Raw genomic sequence first — 16,931 nt, 5'->3', positions numbered from 1 at the left:
GGATGGAAAATGGAAACAAACATAAAGCTCACAACTCACATATATTTGAAAGTTTTGTGTAGTGATACAAACCAAATCACTGTCAGTTTAATGTAGTTTCAGTGTCTGTCTGACACCTCCTATTGTAATTCAACCATCTCCTCATTCCCTTTTGTTAAGTGTGAATGTGATTTCACACTTCTACCTGGTCAGGTAGCTTTCTTTCTTATTATTTAACAGCTAAGTACTTGATAATGATTCTTGCTGTTTGGTGGGAATCTCTGGGGAAGTAGAAATAGTCCCAGGCCAACTATAATAAAAATAAGGTAAATTATGTTCAAGCTAAAACTTCAGATGCCACTGTGAAAATGGAAATGTCATAGTCTAAAATTCACTTAGGGTGAAACATCACCAAGGTATAAAATGGTTAACAAAATAAAGGAGAATTAATCATATCCCCCTAAACTCCCACTGCTCATCACTACTTGGTAAGGTGGCCTGTAAAATTTTTTTTAATGACCCTTCTAATTCAAACCTTCGTACCTCCTTAATCTCTGTCCCAAGACCCAGTGAGAGCTATCATGATTTACCCCACCTTGTTTTTTTTTCTTACGTTATATATAACAATAGCATTTTTATAAATAGGTGAAGTGGGTGGGAAGGAAGTAAGTACAAGAGTCTACCTATATGCTATTGTGATGTCGCAGACTATAAAACATCGAACGTAGGCAGAGTAATTGTTTGGTATACTGGAAGGAGGATAATAAAAGCGCTTCCACTACTAAAGAAAATTAAATGTTGAAAAAAGGAAAAAAAAAGAAGACCCATGGCAGTTTGAGTGTAGTGTATTTGTTTTTCGTTTTCCTAACATACTGTGCCAAGTTTTGTACTCTTTCTGTTTCCAATTTTGCTTTCGGTGAAGGTTTCTCGAATCTCAGCAATCCCACACATAAACATTTATCGTTATATCCATTAAGACTTAAGGTTTTAGATTTTCAACTATGAGGGAGAACTCAGCCAAAGATGCTTGAAAGATAAATACGTTTAATTAGGGGCAGAGGATGATCATTAAAGGAAGTCTGACTGCTGCAGAAGTCATTAACAATCTTAAATGAAATTTTTATTTTTATGATAGCCATTTACATGTATAATAAGAGCCAATGATTCTTGGGAGCAGTGTGACAGAAACAGAGTGTGGCGAGAACTCATGTAAGACATACTATTTAAATGAGCTGGTGTTAGCTATTCATATTTGTTAATGAACTAGATATGCAGGGCTATAAGAATGAATGTTCTGATGCTTTAAATTTTAATATCTAGAAATCAAGGGTAAGGACCAATTACTAGAATTTCCACCCTTAAAGGAATAATTAATAATGATATAACAAATGTAGAGCTCCAAACTTCTGAAAAAAAAAAGTTTAATTTTAAAAAATTAAGATCAATAATTGAAAAACAGCCAAAACAGCCATGTCAAGCTATAGTAGTCTGTGATCATGGCAGCTTTTTGTGTTGGTCATGGATCATAATTCTAAACGTTTTAATATACAAGAATCCATATGAATGCATTACAGACCCTGTTATCACCTGTAGTTAATGGTGCCTGTGATACAAATGAACAGGCTGTTCTTTGCTCTTACCTTTATGGTAAATAAACTAGCATTCTGGAGTCACAATAATTAAATAAAATGTAAATCCCTAATCTCATTTGGCTACTTGGACCAAGAAAGTTACCCGGCTATTACCTGTCTGGTTCTAATGATTAGTGATGATTTATTGTTCTTTTTTTTTATTGTTCCAAAAGTGCTCTGATGTGGTGCCTTGATGTCTAATGAAAAGAAATTGGTCTTAAAAAGCTACTCATTGTTTATCCTGACTCTTAGATAACACATTTTTCTTCTGATAAAATATTTTTCTTATTTATTGTTCAAAACGCACAATATAGACAATAATTCTAATTCTGGTGCTGTTTTATTTAGTAGTGTTTTATCCCTGGTGCCTGGCTGTCTACCATCATACCTCAGCACATAGCTTTACTCTGAGATAAGCCCCCTCTCTTTTGCTCTCTCTCCCATGCTTTCTGTAGTTTGTCTGCAGGATGCAGGTTTTCCACTGAAGAGCGCAGTGGAGTTCTTACTGTGCCTTTCCGGTTCCAGCACAATCAAAGTTTTGTGTTTAGAATTGTCCTTGACATTCTTTCGTCCCACAATGGGGTGGACACAGTGTGCTGGAAACCATGACATCATTATCATTGACACAGACTTAAATAAATCACCTGCATCTTGGCCTCTTTCTGCTTATTCAAGGATTCTTCATCTTGAGGAAGAAAGTGCTCTTTATTTTTACAAACCTTCATCCCAAGGGTGACTGGAAAACGCAAACTTTTACAAGTGTTTTAAAAACAAATACACTATGTGGTTTTAGTGCTGAGTCAGAGGTGTCTTGGAAAATGTTTAAGGTTAGGCGTGAGGCAGGAGGACAGACAGGATTGCCTGTAGTTCAGAGGGAATACTCCTAACCTGTATCATGATGTCCTTCTGAATATAGATTCACGTGAAACTTAATGAGCTAGACCTATACACAGTATTTCAAGTACATACCTGAGCCTGATGTTCAAAAAAGAAAAAGCTTAATGCTCGGTAAATTGAAACCAAGTACATTCTGGGGAAAAGTGACACCACCTCAGTTGCACAATCTTTGGTAAAAGAGGGTTATAGTTAAAGTATTACTACAGAATGCAGGACACACTAAGTGCCAACTACACGTGAATAAGCAGCATTTAATAATTTGGGAAGAAACCACCTCCTGTAACTTCTCTTTACTTTTTCATAAGAAAGTGACAAAGAGGAAGGAAGTGCAGCAGAAATCTTGAACATTACCACTATTATGCAAAAAAAAAAAAAAATGCTGTTAACTGTTTTCCCCTCAGTGACTTGATCTCGCAGATGGAAAACTTACGATTCTTCTGACTCTTGGCTACCAGAAATCACATGAGAGGAGCAAGGAAGAAAGACACAGAAGTTATATTTATATCTACTACTGAACTTCTCAGAAATACCTTAATTTAATTCCTTGCAGAGACTAATAAAAATATCAGATGAGGGAGGCTTTCAACCAATCAATTATTGTAATTGATGACACAATATTGCTGTATATTGAACTCCTAAATGTTTTCTGCGAAATGTCCCTATGAAAATATTACTTAAATAAGAGAGAAGTCCAGGGCCAAGAATGAGTTTAAAGTGGTCGTAAAATTTAAACAAATATCATTCAAATGATCTGACTAGTATTATACGCAGTGGCATTAAATTAGCATCTATTTATATCTGTATTTTACCTTAAGAGGCTCATGATTTTTCAGTTCTGATGCCATAAACAGATATGCTGCAGGATACTACTTGTAAAACATATATTTTAATTTTGCTGTAACATTTGCTAGAATCTGTTTTTCTACCAAATAATTATGACTAGAATGTGATAAGCAAAAACGGTCAGGATAAATTTGGGAATTCAGAGAGTCCTATTTATAAAGTTTCTCTTGTTTTAAACAAAATGATTATCACAGAGAGATATTTATTCTGGATTGTGTTTGGTTCTCATTAGTATTGTTATTGTAAAACTACAATTTTTAGAAGTCCATGTTTAATTTACTTAACTTGCAGGACTTTTTAACTGTCAGCTGTCCTTCTCTGCCCTCACATATTCTACAGTTTGGTAGGCAGAAAATTCGAGAGTTCTCCTACTTTCCAAACTCTTCCCATTTTAAAAAATCACAATTTTAGAAAGTGACCTTTTATCATGTATAGATCTTCAACTTCAGTGTTACATATTTTCATCTTCATCAGAACACTGAGCTGCTCTTACAGCTGTATGTTTTTCCTCGGAAAATGACTGTGATTCCCTACTGGGGAATAAATGGTAAGGAAGAAAGATATTTATGGAGTGATAGAGAAAGAAATAAGGAAAACATGTTTTAGAAGTTTATATAAAACAGTGAAACAGGTGTTTTTAGTACCTCTGGGATGCTTGCTTTATAAACTGGGCCTTTCAAGTTTTGGTGTGTAGAATTAGGTTTTTTAAAATTCTGCTTGCATAGATTAGCACCATCATAGCTATTCCAAGGAGGGAAAAAAGCATGAAAATAAAATAAGAAATGCTGACTTGCCTCTGACCATCCAGCGTTACCAGAGGCATAGCAGCCAGCGTGCCTCTTCGTCAGTACAAACACTTAGTTGCTTTTGACTCTTATTGAAAAAATAATATCTTTCCCCCTGTTTGTCACTAGAACTGCCACCAGAAGAAAAGCCCTTCGTTTGCCCCAAATAAGCACCTCTGTTTTTCACAGCTTGCAGTAATGCTTAAAGTAAATAAGTTCTTGTGCAGCTAGCACTATTGGATTCATTCAATTGCCTGAACAAAGCTATTGTTTAGAGGTTTACAACAAGCCTTTTCTCTGTTTCCTTTAAAAGAATCTTCCTTGTTCCTGTGGTTGGCATGCTTAGTATAGTAAGCCTTTCTACAATTTTCAAATGCTAAAGATAATTTTCCCCCACAGAAGAAATGAAGGAAGACTATGACACTATGGGGCCGGAAGCCACGATCCAGACCACAGTTAACAATGGTACAGGTAAGTAAGTTCACCACGCCAAAGTCATGTTTGTCCTGCGTCATGTGGATTTAGTGAGTCAGGGACAGAAACACTGACCCATCCATTTGTATGTCTATGATATAACAATTAAGTCAGACTTCACAAGTCTCTTGTTTTGTTTCAAATCAGAATTCTCTACTTTGGTATTTTATTCAGCAAATATATCTTTTATTCTTAAACCCCTAATTTGCTTGTGAAAGTTGAGAAAACTGAACTGGATTAAAAAAAAATCTTTTCAAAGCATGAGTTGGGCAAGTTTCTGATAGTAATTTTTATTTTAAAAGACTGCATAAATATAATTTGAAAATTGTAATATAATATGCCTCTTCCAATCACCACTTGATGTATTAGTCATTGAGATTCAAATGATATGGTGTAATTTAGATTGTAAAATGTTTTTTCAGAAAGACAAACCCAAATTCTGTGAACATTCTTCATAAAAATTGATCTCTGAGTTCCTTTTTATTCTTTCTTCATTTTAGTTCTCATTACCTTCTAGTTTCCCTAAATAATATTTTCCAGGCAAAAGTTTTATAGAGAATTGACAATTTCACTCCTTTTTAATGAAGCTAAAAAATTGCAGTAGGGAGGTAGTAAGTGGTGCCTTCTTTTATTCTACTACTACTGTAGAACGGAGTTTCAGGACAATTGTGACATGCCATGTCCTTTCCCAAAAACTGAATAGTATCTCCTCTCACACCCTCTCACATCACTAGTGCAAATTTACACTGACTCACTATGTTTATCTCTCTTTTCCTGGATAAGTCTGAGTATTTTTGGTGTTTCAAACAATCCTTCATACTACCGTCACAAATCTTACCATAGTGCCCCGTATAAGGTTATTTTCCAAAGCAAAAGCAAAAAGAAAAAAAAAAAATCACATAACTATTTCCACTTAACTCACCAACGAAAACAAGTCAGTTTTATGAAGTTTTAGAAATGTAAATAATTAAGATGATATTCATATCTCCCTTATGTTGAAACACATTACAATAGACTGTTCATGCTGTGCTTCTATTTAGAATGCTCTTATTAATAACTTACCAGGCACTAATTTACATTCTTGGATGTAAAATAAGAGAAATAGTTTAAAAAACTATTGTAAATTTTCTTTCATTTGAATAATGTCAATTTAAGGTACAAAAATGAAACTGCAATATGGGATTATGGAAAAAGCAAAGAATTAGGAACCTGTAATCCTAATTTTTAGCCTCAGCTCTGGCAATAGGTAGACTGCAACCTTGGGCAAGTCAGTTACCCTTCTTGGCACTCAGTTTCCACATCTGAAAAATGAATAGATTGCACTTGTTGCTTGTTAAGAATATTTTAATATTCTATGTTGTAAGGGTACCATCACCATGTAAAATAGGAACAAGATAAAATAACTTCTTGTAAAAACATAATAATAAAGAGATACCATAAATTAGATACTTTCTGTAATGTCCCAACTTGTGGGATCAAAAATGGCTTCATGTTCCTTTTAAAGACAAATGTTAAATTTCAACCTCAAGCATAAATAAACTCTAATTTCATTAACTTTATAGGTATTTAAAGTGTCACCAAAGTAAATTTATTCCACAAAGTGACAATTTACTAGCTATTTTATACACTTAAAGTCTAAAGTGAGGTTAATAAAAATGGTTCCTATTCAGAAGGTTTAAAAGTCAATTTTGAATTTCTTCACCTAGCCGTAAGATTTCCTTTTTCCCATACTGCTTACTATTCCTTATAGTTCATATGTATTCAGTCAATAAACCAATAAGTATCCATTGAGTGTCTTCTAGCTATTCACTTTTGTGTGCACATGTGGTGGAAGATGGGCCAGGAAGTCTTCGACATGGCTGTTATTTAATTTGGAAGATGAGACTAACACAGAAGAAAAAATAATAAATAATAAGTGAAAATATGTGATAAATATGCAACAAATAGTAGGAACTATAATTATTTCAAATTACAGAAATATGAGCGATCCTAAGGGGTGAATATTCAGAAGAGATTTCATGAAGGAGGTGGAATTTGAACTAAGTACATTTTCAGTAGTCATGAAGGCGTGAGGAAGGTCTTTCTAGCAGAACAGGAATGTGGGAGCCAAGGAAGGAAATTGTAATATCTATTCAGAAGATAATGAGTAAAAGGATTTGGCCGAATCAGTGGGTCCTAGGAGGCAATTCATGGGAAATGAAGCTGGACATGTAAGTTAAATGTAAATGGAGAATGTGAAGCAACAGACGAAAGAACTTGGGGCATGTTATACTACCATGATTTCTGTTAAGAAAAATTAGACTTTGAGAGACCAACTGGAAGTGACAAAAAGCCTGTCCTCGGGTGGTGACAGTGGTGAATTTAGAAACATGACTTCTTAACAACCAGTTGATTCTCTGGGTGATGGAATCAAAATGGCTTCAAGATTACACACCCGCATGTTTAGAACATGGCAGATACTTGCTATTTCTACATAAATAGAAAAAGTTTCCAATTTTGAGAAGACCCTGAGCTTGTCTTTAGACAAGTATTTTCATATAAAAGCTATATATATATATATACACACACACACATATATTTATAGATATATAAATGTTCATTGGAAATGAGGAATTGAAACCCAGGAAGTCAGAGCTAGAGCTAGAGATTTGAGAGTCATGCAAATATATTCAGATGGTAATTAACATCATGGGACTAAGACATTTACAATTGAGAGTGTATTTATTGAAACAGGTAGAAAGCTGAAGCCAGGGCTTCTGGTGGGTAAGGAGAAAAATCAAATTCATTAAAAGAAAAAAGATTAAGAGACAAAAAAAAAATATCCAGAAGGCAAAGAAAGTTTCTAAAGTAGAGAATGGTCAATTGAATCAAAAGATTCAAATAACTACAACTGAAAGAATGCTGAGCAAATACATTGGACTTGGTAATTAGGAATTTACTGGTGATCCTCAGCTTAGAACTCTGGCCTTTTAGAGAATAAACACGTATCTCTTCCCAACCATAAGTTTACTGCTTCTTATCCCTAGCATCTTTTTGGATGCTAAAAGCATGTGGAATTAAAATAAGACATCTTTAATGGTTGAAGTTGCTTATTAATGGAGCATCTCTTTCTCTCCACCAAAGTCTTATTGATCAAGATCAAGCTATTGGTTGACTTTCCTCTTTAGCTATCCCAACCTATAGTGACATCTTCCTCCAGTGAACTCTTATAGAACAAATCAGCTAACCTTGCTATAGATGCTCTAGTGTGTTGTTACTTAATGTGTTGTCTTTTCCAAGTTGGAATGCAAACTCTGAGAACACAGATTGGTTTTAGGCTACCATATTGTCTATGAGACTGCCTTAAAATTAATAGGGTCTCAATGAATATGTTTTTATTAATGAATGAATATGAAATTCTTTAATATCAGATATAATCAAAGCAGAACAAACAGACATTGTAATATATAAATTTTTAACAGGTTAAGCATATTTTCTGATAAAAAGTGTTGTTATTAACTGAAATAAGTTGTCAAAGGAAGACAAAGGAAATGTCTCTAATATTTCTGAATATTCAACACACAAATTTCATTCCTAGCTAAAAGTAAGGAAGACTTTGGATTTCCTACCCAATTCTACAAATCTGTTAAATAGTAGAATTTAACCAAGTTCATATCAATGGATAGAGTAGTTGTTTAGAATTTAAAAGTATTTCCTTCCTGGTATATTCTGCTGAGTTTAAAGCCGTAAGAAGTAGTGGGAAGGGCTTAGTTGAATTGAATCACAGAATTCTAAACTTGAAAGTTATACTACAGAACAATTCCTTGACTGTTATTTGATAGTTGAGGAAACTATAGTAAAATAAATGCCACATAGCTAACTGATAGCATATTTGGGAATAAAATCTAAATCACCTAACATATCCTTTACCCTCAGAAGGTTTTTCCCTACTCTGAAGAGCTGATCATGCTAGAAAGTATGGTATCATCTTTGACTCTTACACACTTTAATTAAAGTATTTATCAATTATACTATCACAAATACCAAATATCACTTTTATTTGTCTGCTCATTTTTTCACTATTCTAATGTAAGTTTTCATCTTCCATTTGAGCTATTACAACACCTATTTAACCAGGCTTCCTGTTTTCAGTCCCTAGTGTCTTTAATCCATTCTTCACACTAACAAAGTTAGTTTGAAATTGTTTTCCTAACACTGTGGCAAATGGCTAATGGTAACTCTTTCCCTACTTCACGTCATACTCAACCTTGTATGGCTCTCCATTGCTTTCAGAATGAGTCCGCATTTCGGTTGAATTGGCCCCTTCTATGATTTAACCCCATCTTGCCTTTAATACCACTTCCCAGAATATGCCTCAGCCCTGAAAGACCGTTGACCCTTTATATTCCTATGCCTTTGTTCATGATTTCCCTTCAACCTAGAAACCACTCATTCTTTCTTAGCCTGACAGCATCATGCACGTTCTTAAAGGCCATCTCTACCAGGAAGCCATCTGACAGTCTCCCACTCAGAATTAACCACTTTTGAGAGTCATTCTCTCTCATATTATAATTAGTCACCTGCAGGTATGTTTCTCCCCACTAGATTGTAAGCTACCTAAGGGTAGGAATGATACGGGATTTTGGTCAGTTTCTCACCACAGATCCTAGAATGGTCCTGAGTCACAAAGAGTTTTTGAAGAAATAAGAGCGTGAAAGAGAGACAAACAGCACTTAAACTTTCCTTTCATATATCCGTACTTTTGACACCTGACCTGAAATAATCAATCAGACGTTTTCATCTTCCATTATTCCAATGCCCCAAATGAGAAAGACTCGGTTACATTTGACTGATCTCTAGCCTTCATGTCCTCCTCTATTTGGTCCGTCCACATTCTTCCTATAACCCTTTTCTCATGGTCCAAATTCCCTTCTTAGAATCTTTAATTGTCCCTCGGTACCTATAAGACAAAATCCACATTCTTCAGACAGGTATTGAGTGCCATCCTTTTCATACCAACAGTGTTACATTCTCGTCAGACCCAATCCCTTGTTAATATCAAAAAAAGGGTCACATTTATACCAACCTCTGAATCTCTGCCCATGCTATCTCTTGAGATCCTAATCTCTCACTCCCTTTCCTCCAAAGATCCAAATTCTACACACCTTTCTGTTCTTCAAGACCAGCTCACCTCTCATTTCCTTAATGTGGTCACTCTTGAACACCCCAAACCACATATATCTCTTCCTTCTCTGAAATCCCACAGCCCTCAGGTGCACACCACTAATTTCAGTATGTTGAATTGTTCCTCTTTATATTGTTTGCACATATTTCACCTAGTTAATTTCATGGAGACAGGCAATTTCTTGAGCTATGAAATGGGGTAAATTAATGTGACATAAGATTGTTAAGGCAATTAAATAAATACTGTATATCTTGGCCTTAGTACGTGCCCCCCAAATATTTGCTGTAATAAAAGAACTAGTCCCTGTTTGCCTCAGAGTGCCCAGAACAGCAGTGAACACACATGGTACGAATTGTGACTGACAAAATGAATGAGTGAATGAGTGAATGAATGAATGAATGAATGAACAAATATTAGATGTAGAAGAAATGGACTCTGAGAAAGGAAGCCACAACAGGCGAAAACATTCCTTGTGAAGGGGATTAAGTCCAGTATCTTCAGAGAGTGAAACCAAGATTTAAATCTCTGAAATCAATTTGTTAAAAAGTTAGATTAGCAGCACAGCAAAATTGATTTACAACATATAAAGCATTGCAAACCCTGATTTATAGTAATAACTTTCTACATTGCATTTAATGTTTCTATGTTGGTTTTAATGTTTTAAAAATTTTAAAATGTATGCTTTAACACGTAAAGAATGCCTTTTCACAAAGAACTTTACATCTTCCAGGTATTAATCAGATTCAAAATCAGAATGAAATTATTATGTAGAATTTTCAAGAGAGTGTTTTAAAAAGCTATTTTCTAAGAAGATTAGAGAAATGGAAAAACTTGGGAGCATTCTAAACATGAGTTTGCCTACTTGCTAGTAGTAACAAGGATCTATCTTAGGTGCACGGTGATCATTAGCGTTAATGTGTTTCCACGTGCATATCAAGACCTAAATAGGCCCTGATATTTTCCTCTTTGAATGTGTGAAGGTTATATTTACTCAGACAATCTAACACTCCAGTTATAAAGGGCTATTAATAACCACCCACATTTTTGCTTCCTTTGCTGGGAAAAGGAAAACATCTTACATCTAGGAACTGGGTAAGGCCAATTTAGGTCTCAGTTGTTAATCTTATATTATACAAGAAACTTATTGTCTGAGAACTGTATTGACTATAACTAATAGTCATTAAACATACTTCCAATATTTTAGGAGTAATATATAAATGCTTTTACAGATAAAAAGGCAAAAGTTGTTTCGGGATGCTCTAAATTCTAGCGTCAGATAAACTACATTGGAATTTTGTCTCTAGCAATTACTAGTTATATGAACTTGAGTATATAAGAAGCCTTCATTTCTACATCAGTAAAGTGGAAATAATGATTCCCTGTGTACAGAGTCTGATTATAGTGATTAAATGGTATATCATTTTTAAAATACCAAGTACAATGCCTAGCATATACAAGGTACTCACCCTTTCCGGTTGTTTTTCTGGTTTATTTGCACCTACAAGTAAGCTCACCCATTTTTATTCATTAAGAAATAAATGCATTCTGAACATTTCCTCCCTGCACACTGGTTGCTCATTAACTTCTCTAGAATACAAAAATACAATATTTAACAAATTTGTAATGGAAGGACTAACCAGTCCATTTTGAGAAGCTTGGCCAATTAAATCCCTATGACATCTTGGAAAACTACCCAGGCAAATTGTAGAACAAATTTTTCACTGCTCTGTGGTTGTGTTTGAAGTTAAAATAGGAAGATTAAGAAGGAATAGCTTAGTTTTCTATCTCACTGCATCTTTTTTTTTAAATGTAGAAGAGGATTTAGTAGTATTTATAATGTTTATGTATAAGGATGTTGATAGCTGTCAAAGATTTTCCTTCACTTGGTCACTGACTAGCATCAGAAATCATATCTTCTTTTCGTTTCTGTCCTGGATAACAATCAAATAAACAAACCATATTTGTCACTTGTTAACAACCACTAAAATACTTCCATTCATTCTTATAATATTTGTTGTGTGCAGAATTTGAACTGAGGTTCAAGAAACATAGAAAATAGAAGATATATAGTCCTATCCTTAAGGAATGCAAAATCTTATGATGCCATTAGGAAAGACAAAAATCACGATGTGAAAGCAGAATTTACACATAAATAATTATAGGTTCATTAGCTATTCAGTTCAGTAGTCAATGTGGGAGACGCTACTAAGTGCAAGGCATTTTTTTAGGCATCATGAAAGATACAGTGAATACTCACTGTCATTAATGACTTACATTCAGATGAGTAAGTAAAACAATGGTAGATGAATGAGAAATGTGTGTATAATGTTTAGTACAATTTTAGACATAATACATATTCAGTTGTTGCTAGCTATTATTATCATTAATTATTATAATAATATATGGATTAAGATGTTTTATTTGAAATACAGAAAGCTATGTAGGTTCAGGTGAAGTTTTCAGTATTGCAGAGGGTTTCTGACAGAATGTAGGGTCAAATATTAGAGACATGAAAATAGGGAGGGGACTTAAGAGACTACAAATTTCAGAGAAGCTTTTCTCCAAGGCAAAGGCTTGCTGAACATGCCTCTGTACAAACAGAGAGACAGAGAAAAAGGCTGAAAATGTTAAAGGAGACTAGGTGAAAGATGGAGTAGGTTATCAGAAGAGTTGTGAGGAAATAGCTTTGGATGGTAGTTTTGGCTGTGGGCAGAGACGCATCTTTTTTCAGCAATAAGATCAAAAGAAGAAGGGAGAATGATTGTAGACAGATTTTGGGTGAATTTTAGGTAGTTGATGGAATTCACATCATTTAAGTTGCACTCTTTGAAGTAAGTAGGAAAAGAGATCATCAGTTGATAGTATGGGAATGGGAATAGGGTTGGAATCTTGAGGAACGGAAATTTAGAGTAATTGCTGCGGACAGTGTGTGGAGATTCAATTATCATCATGAAAGAATATCCTATTTTGATAACATAGACAGAAACAAGGCTATACAATTATTTGCATTTCTTTAGACATTTTTTATATCCTAGGAGCAGAAACACTGGGCTGGGTTTTGGTTTGGCAGGAATGATACAAGAACATGGGGCAGGGATGGAAGTGATTTCCAACTTCAAGGTGAACGGAAGCAAGCAAAATCAGAAAGAGTGAAATGGCTTGAGGGACTTGTCAGGGCCTGATTTTCACAGTGAAGTATCTGTTTCACGGGATGAGGAACTGAATGATAGGGTGGTGCAGCAGATTGAAATCAGAGAGTGAAAGTTCCAAGTTCCACTCAGAGAGATGGCATTATCCCAGGGTTAGCGATACCAAGGGGTGCCCTGCCATCCCTGTTGTTGGACTAGAGAAAATCAAAGCACCACACAGCCGGGATTCTGCACGGACTATCTTTTGAGTAATGAAATTTCCCAAAATGACAGTAATGACATCCTGGGGTAAACATATTCATGGGATAAATGTCATTTTACTTGAGCTGTATAGGTTGTGTCCTAAGACATGATGGTGAAAATGGATGACTTAGACTTCAACAAATTACAGTTACAGATTGGAGGCTTTTTGAGGGTCAAGGTTAAGTTTGCTCTTCTCTGTATTTGCTCTCAGTAGGTGCAGTGTTTATACAGCCTCGATGGTTGAAGAATAGGTAGCTTGTTGAAATAAAGCATAAATGAATAAACAAAGAAATGATGAGCAAATTAATAAAACAGGCATTCTGGTTTGAAACGGTGGTATGAATGAAGGAGTATGTTGACCCATCTGTGTGTTTCTCTGTGCGTTGACAGATGAAGGAAGGGATGGTTCTGCTGGAAAGGTCTGTGAGGGATGGAATATTATCAAGAGATGACATAGTTTCATTTAATCTGAAGAAGTGGAACTCATGTAGGAGGACATCATAAAGCATGTGGGGGGATAAACAAGTAATATGTGAAATGGGAAAGCAAAGTGAACCGTGAATAAAGTGTTTCTTGGTCTCTAGTCCTAAATTAAACTTAAGACATTTTTTTTCTTTACTGAAACCATAATAGTTAATAAAAATTCTCCTTTACAAGATGTTTCATAAAGTTATTTTTGAATTGAGTGCCTTTTGCAACATGATTAAAATTAGGAAATATCGAAATGAGAAAAATACAATCCCTAAATATTAAATGGAAATTTTAAATAAGCATCTTAAGTGGAGCATTTGAAGAACTTTCATGATGTTTTCCATTTTACCCCAGTAGACTTAGGTGCAGGTCACTCAGTTAAAAAAGAAAACAAGTGCACAGGATTCAGAAGAGCAAGGACATGAAAAGGGAAATAGAGCAAAAAAAGTTTAAAATGTAATATTTTATTCATATTGAAGTTGGCATTTGCATTGCCTTTCCGCCTGTTCATTTTATGGTGTTAATAATGTTGTTGTTGAGAGCTACTTATAATGTCAGAGCAATCTTTTCAGCATCTAGGACCTATTCAAATCATATCCAATCAGTTAGGCATGAAGAAAAACTAAAAAGGTGGGGTTGTCTCTCTCTGTCTCTCTCTCTCTCTCTTTCTCTCATGTTGACTCATTATGATATAGTGAAAAGAGTAATGGGTTAAGAGTCAGGATCCATGAATTCTCCAGCCAGAAATTATTTGTGTAATGTTCTATGAATCATTAGCTTCACTGTACCTTAGTTGTATCATCTGCTAAGTGAGGACATTAGACCAGAAGTTTTGGACTCCACCCACCCTACCCTTTCTTCTAATGAGATCTTACTGGGAAGCACGAACAAAGAAGACAAAAAGCATGGGCTGTGCAAGTTGGTGTGGGAGGGGAGGGTTCTCAGGGCTCCTGTCTCATGATACTAGACCCAAGGCTGGGGTCCTGGGTGTGCGACCTGCAGTCACACAGGGGCCTGCACTGGAAGGGCCTCGCCCTTGGTTTGATGCTCTACCACCGCCATTTTGCACTGAGCCCAGCAAATTATGTAGCCAGTCCTGCTGATACCTCACAAAATGTGCTAAGATAATCTCTGAGTATGAGCGGGATGGGAAGGGGTGGGATCAGGGATTCCTCGCCTGAAGTAACACATATAAACACCAATTCTGTTCAGGTGTACAGGATCCTTTAGGGGTATCTCGGAAGCAACTGAATCCCAGGTAAAGATCTAGACCTAGATGGAAAATCTTGTTTGAGCCAGAAACACTGTGGTGCGAGGTATAACTCCCCCAGATTGGTAATAGGAGTGGCAAGGTTAGCAGGCTAGCCATCAGACCTCTTTAAGCATGAATTCTGTATGTCATATCATTAGTATAGAAGAAAGTGGAGAAAAGAGTAAGAACTTTTTTGTACCTTTATTATTTTCTTGGTTTATAACTTCCAGTTCCTCTTATTGCTCCTATATGGCTTTCAAGTTAAAATTTTTAAATCAGCTAGCTTTCTTCTATGGGCAACAGAAGCCACACAAGTTTTATCATAAGGTATTTCTCAGCGAGAGTTGAGTTGGATGTATAGTGTTAATCAATTGTGCAAGATCAGTTTATTAGATAATTCAATTAGTACCTAAATACTTAACAAGGAGAGAGTCCTGCTCTTCCAAAGAGTCCTGCTATGTCATTTTCTTCTTGTGTATAATATCAGTCACATTTTTCTGTGTTAGAAGAGTTTTGTCCTCCAGTCAGATCTGTCATGCAAATTATCATTTTAACATTTTTTAGTTAATTTCATACAATGAATTTTTAAAAAGAAAGTAGAGAAAGAGATTGGTTCTGAGGAGAGAACAACAGAAGTGGCACTTGGCAGCTTAGACAGGAGGGTCATTTTCAGACTATAACCAGTGCACACTGAGAAGAGCCTGTCACTTCCTGGCGAATGAATGCTGCGGTTTTATGAGCTCTGTTTGCGATTAGGAACAGCTATCTCCACTTCACAGCAAGAGTTCCCACAAGAAATAACGAATATCCCAAGCTTCTTGGGTGTCTCCTTCCTTCATTCAGCAAATATGTAATAAGCACTGATTTCCTTGTGATGTTGTCTGTGGTTTCAGGCACCTCCAAAATATGTTTTCTTAATCTGTAGTATGTGGGTCCTCTATCAGAAAACTGTGTTGCTTTGAGTTTTTAATTGAAAAGAATACAGATAAAACTCTCTAGGCCTAGCCAGTGAATAAAAAGCAAATTGATTAGGCAAAGAGTTAATTGAAATGATGCACTTCTGAAACTTTGAGGATTCCCTAGAAAGCATATCCTGGCTCATTTTACAGATGAAGATATTGAGCATTCAATTATTGAGCATTAGCTGTGTGCCTGGCACTGCCCTAGGCACTGGGATACAAAAGTGAATAAGACCCTCTGTGCCTCTATCAGCTCATGGGCATGTAAACAAAAGATTATAATGTGATGTGATAAATTTGACAATTGAGATATGCAGATAATATTCTGTAGAAGGAGGGTATGAACTCAGGTTGAGATCGTCAGCAAGACTCCCTGACATGGAAGTAATTCTGTGCTGTTTCCCAAAACCACGTTATTGAATGCTTTATTTAGCCAGGGGAGGCACAGAATTGAATTCCTAGAGCAGTGATTCTTAAACTGGGAGTGTATCAAAATCCCTTCAAGGGCTTGTTAAAACACAGACTGCTGATTCTGTCTGTCTGGGGTGGACCCCAAGAACTTGCATTTTGAACAAGTTCCCAGGTAATACTGATGCTGCTGATCTGGGCACCACATTTTAAAAACCACTGTCCTAGAGCATCCTTAGGTGTACATCTCTACAGAAAACATGAAAGAGCACTGAATGATTGGGCAAAAATACCATACTTCATAAGCCACTCTAAAATATAATAAAATAGTCTGAGTCTTTTTGGTAGTATACCAATTGCAAAATTTTAGATTTCACAGATATATGAAAGACAAACACATATTATCTAACTTGGGAATTTTTGTTTTAAAGGTATGGCCTTTGTACCAATACATAGCAATCAAAACTGTCTAAGGGTTAGTAGTATCCAAATCTTGATATTCACAATCCCCTAATAAAAAAATCTCACTTTAAAATTAGACTCTGTCCCTGACTGGACTGCTTCCTGCTGTTTAGGGAGATATTTGATCCTGCGGAGTACTACAGATTCCCATACCCTTGGAACTTCTTCTCCTGAAGCTCTTACACATGGGGAACTCTCACTGGCATCTGAATAT

At 35.7% G+C, this 16,931-nt stretch overlaps 1 protein-coding gene across 5 annotated transcripts in view; it reads left to right on the top strand.

Annotated features, from left to right (window-relative positions):
* ZEB2 (zinc finger E-box binding homeobox 2) overlaps positions 1-16,931 on the top strand; it is a 130,108-nt gene that overhangs the window by 88,546 nt on the left and 24,631 nt on the right. For all 5 annotated transcript variants that reach the window (XM_057744405.1, XM_057744407.1, XM_057744406.1 and 2 more), the window contains one exon: positions 4,535-4,606. In XM_057744405.1, coding sequence (XP_057600388.1) covers positions 4,535-4,606 — 72 coding nt within the window. The remainder of the gene's footprint in view (positions 1-4,534; positions 4,607-16,931) is intronic.

The sequence above is a fragment of the Hippopotamus amphibius genome, chromosome 8 (genome assembly GCF_030028045.1).
Source record: "Hippopotamus amphibius kiboko isolate mHipAmp2 chromosome 8, mHipAmp2.hap2, whole genome shotgun sequence".
NCBI classification, from domain to species: Eukaryota; Metazoa; Chordata; class Mammalia; order Artiodactyla; family Hippopotamidae; genus Hippopotamus; species Hippopotamus amphibius.
Note: the sequence above shows the minus strand (reverse complement) of the source record. Positions and strands in the feature narration are given on the sequence as shown.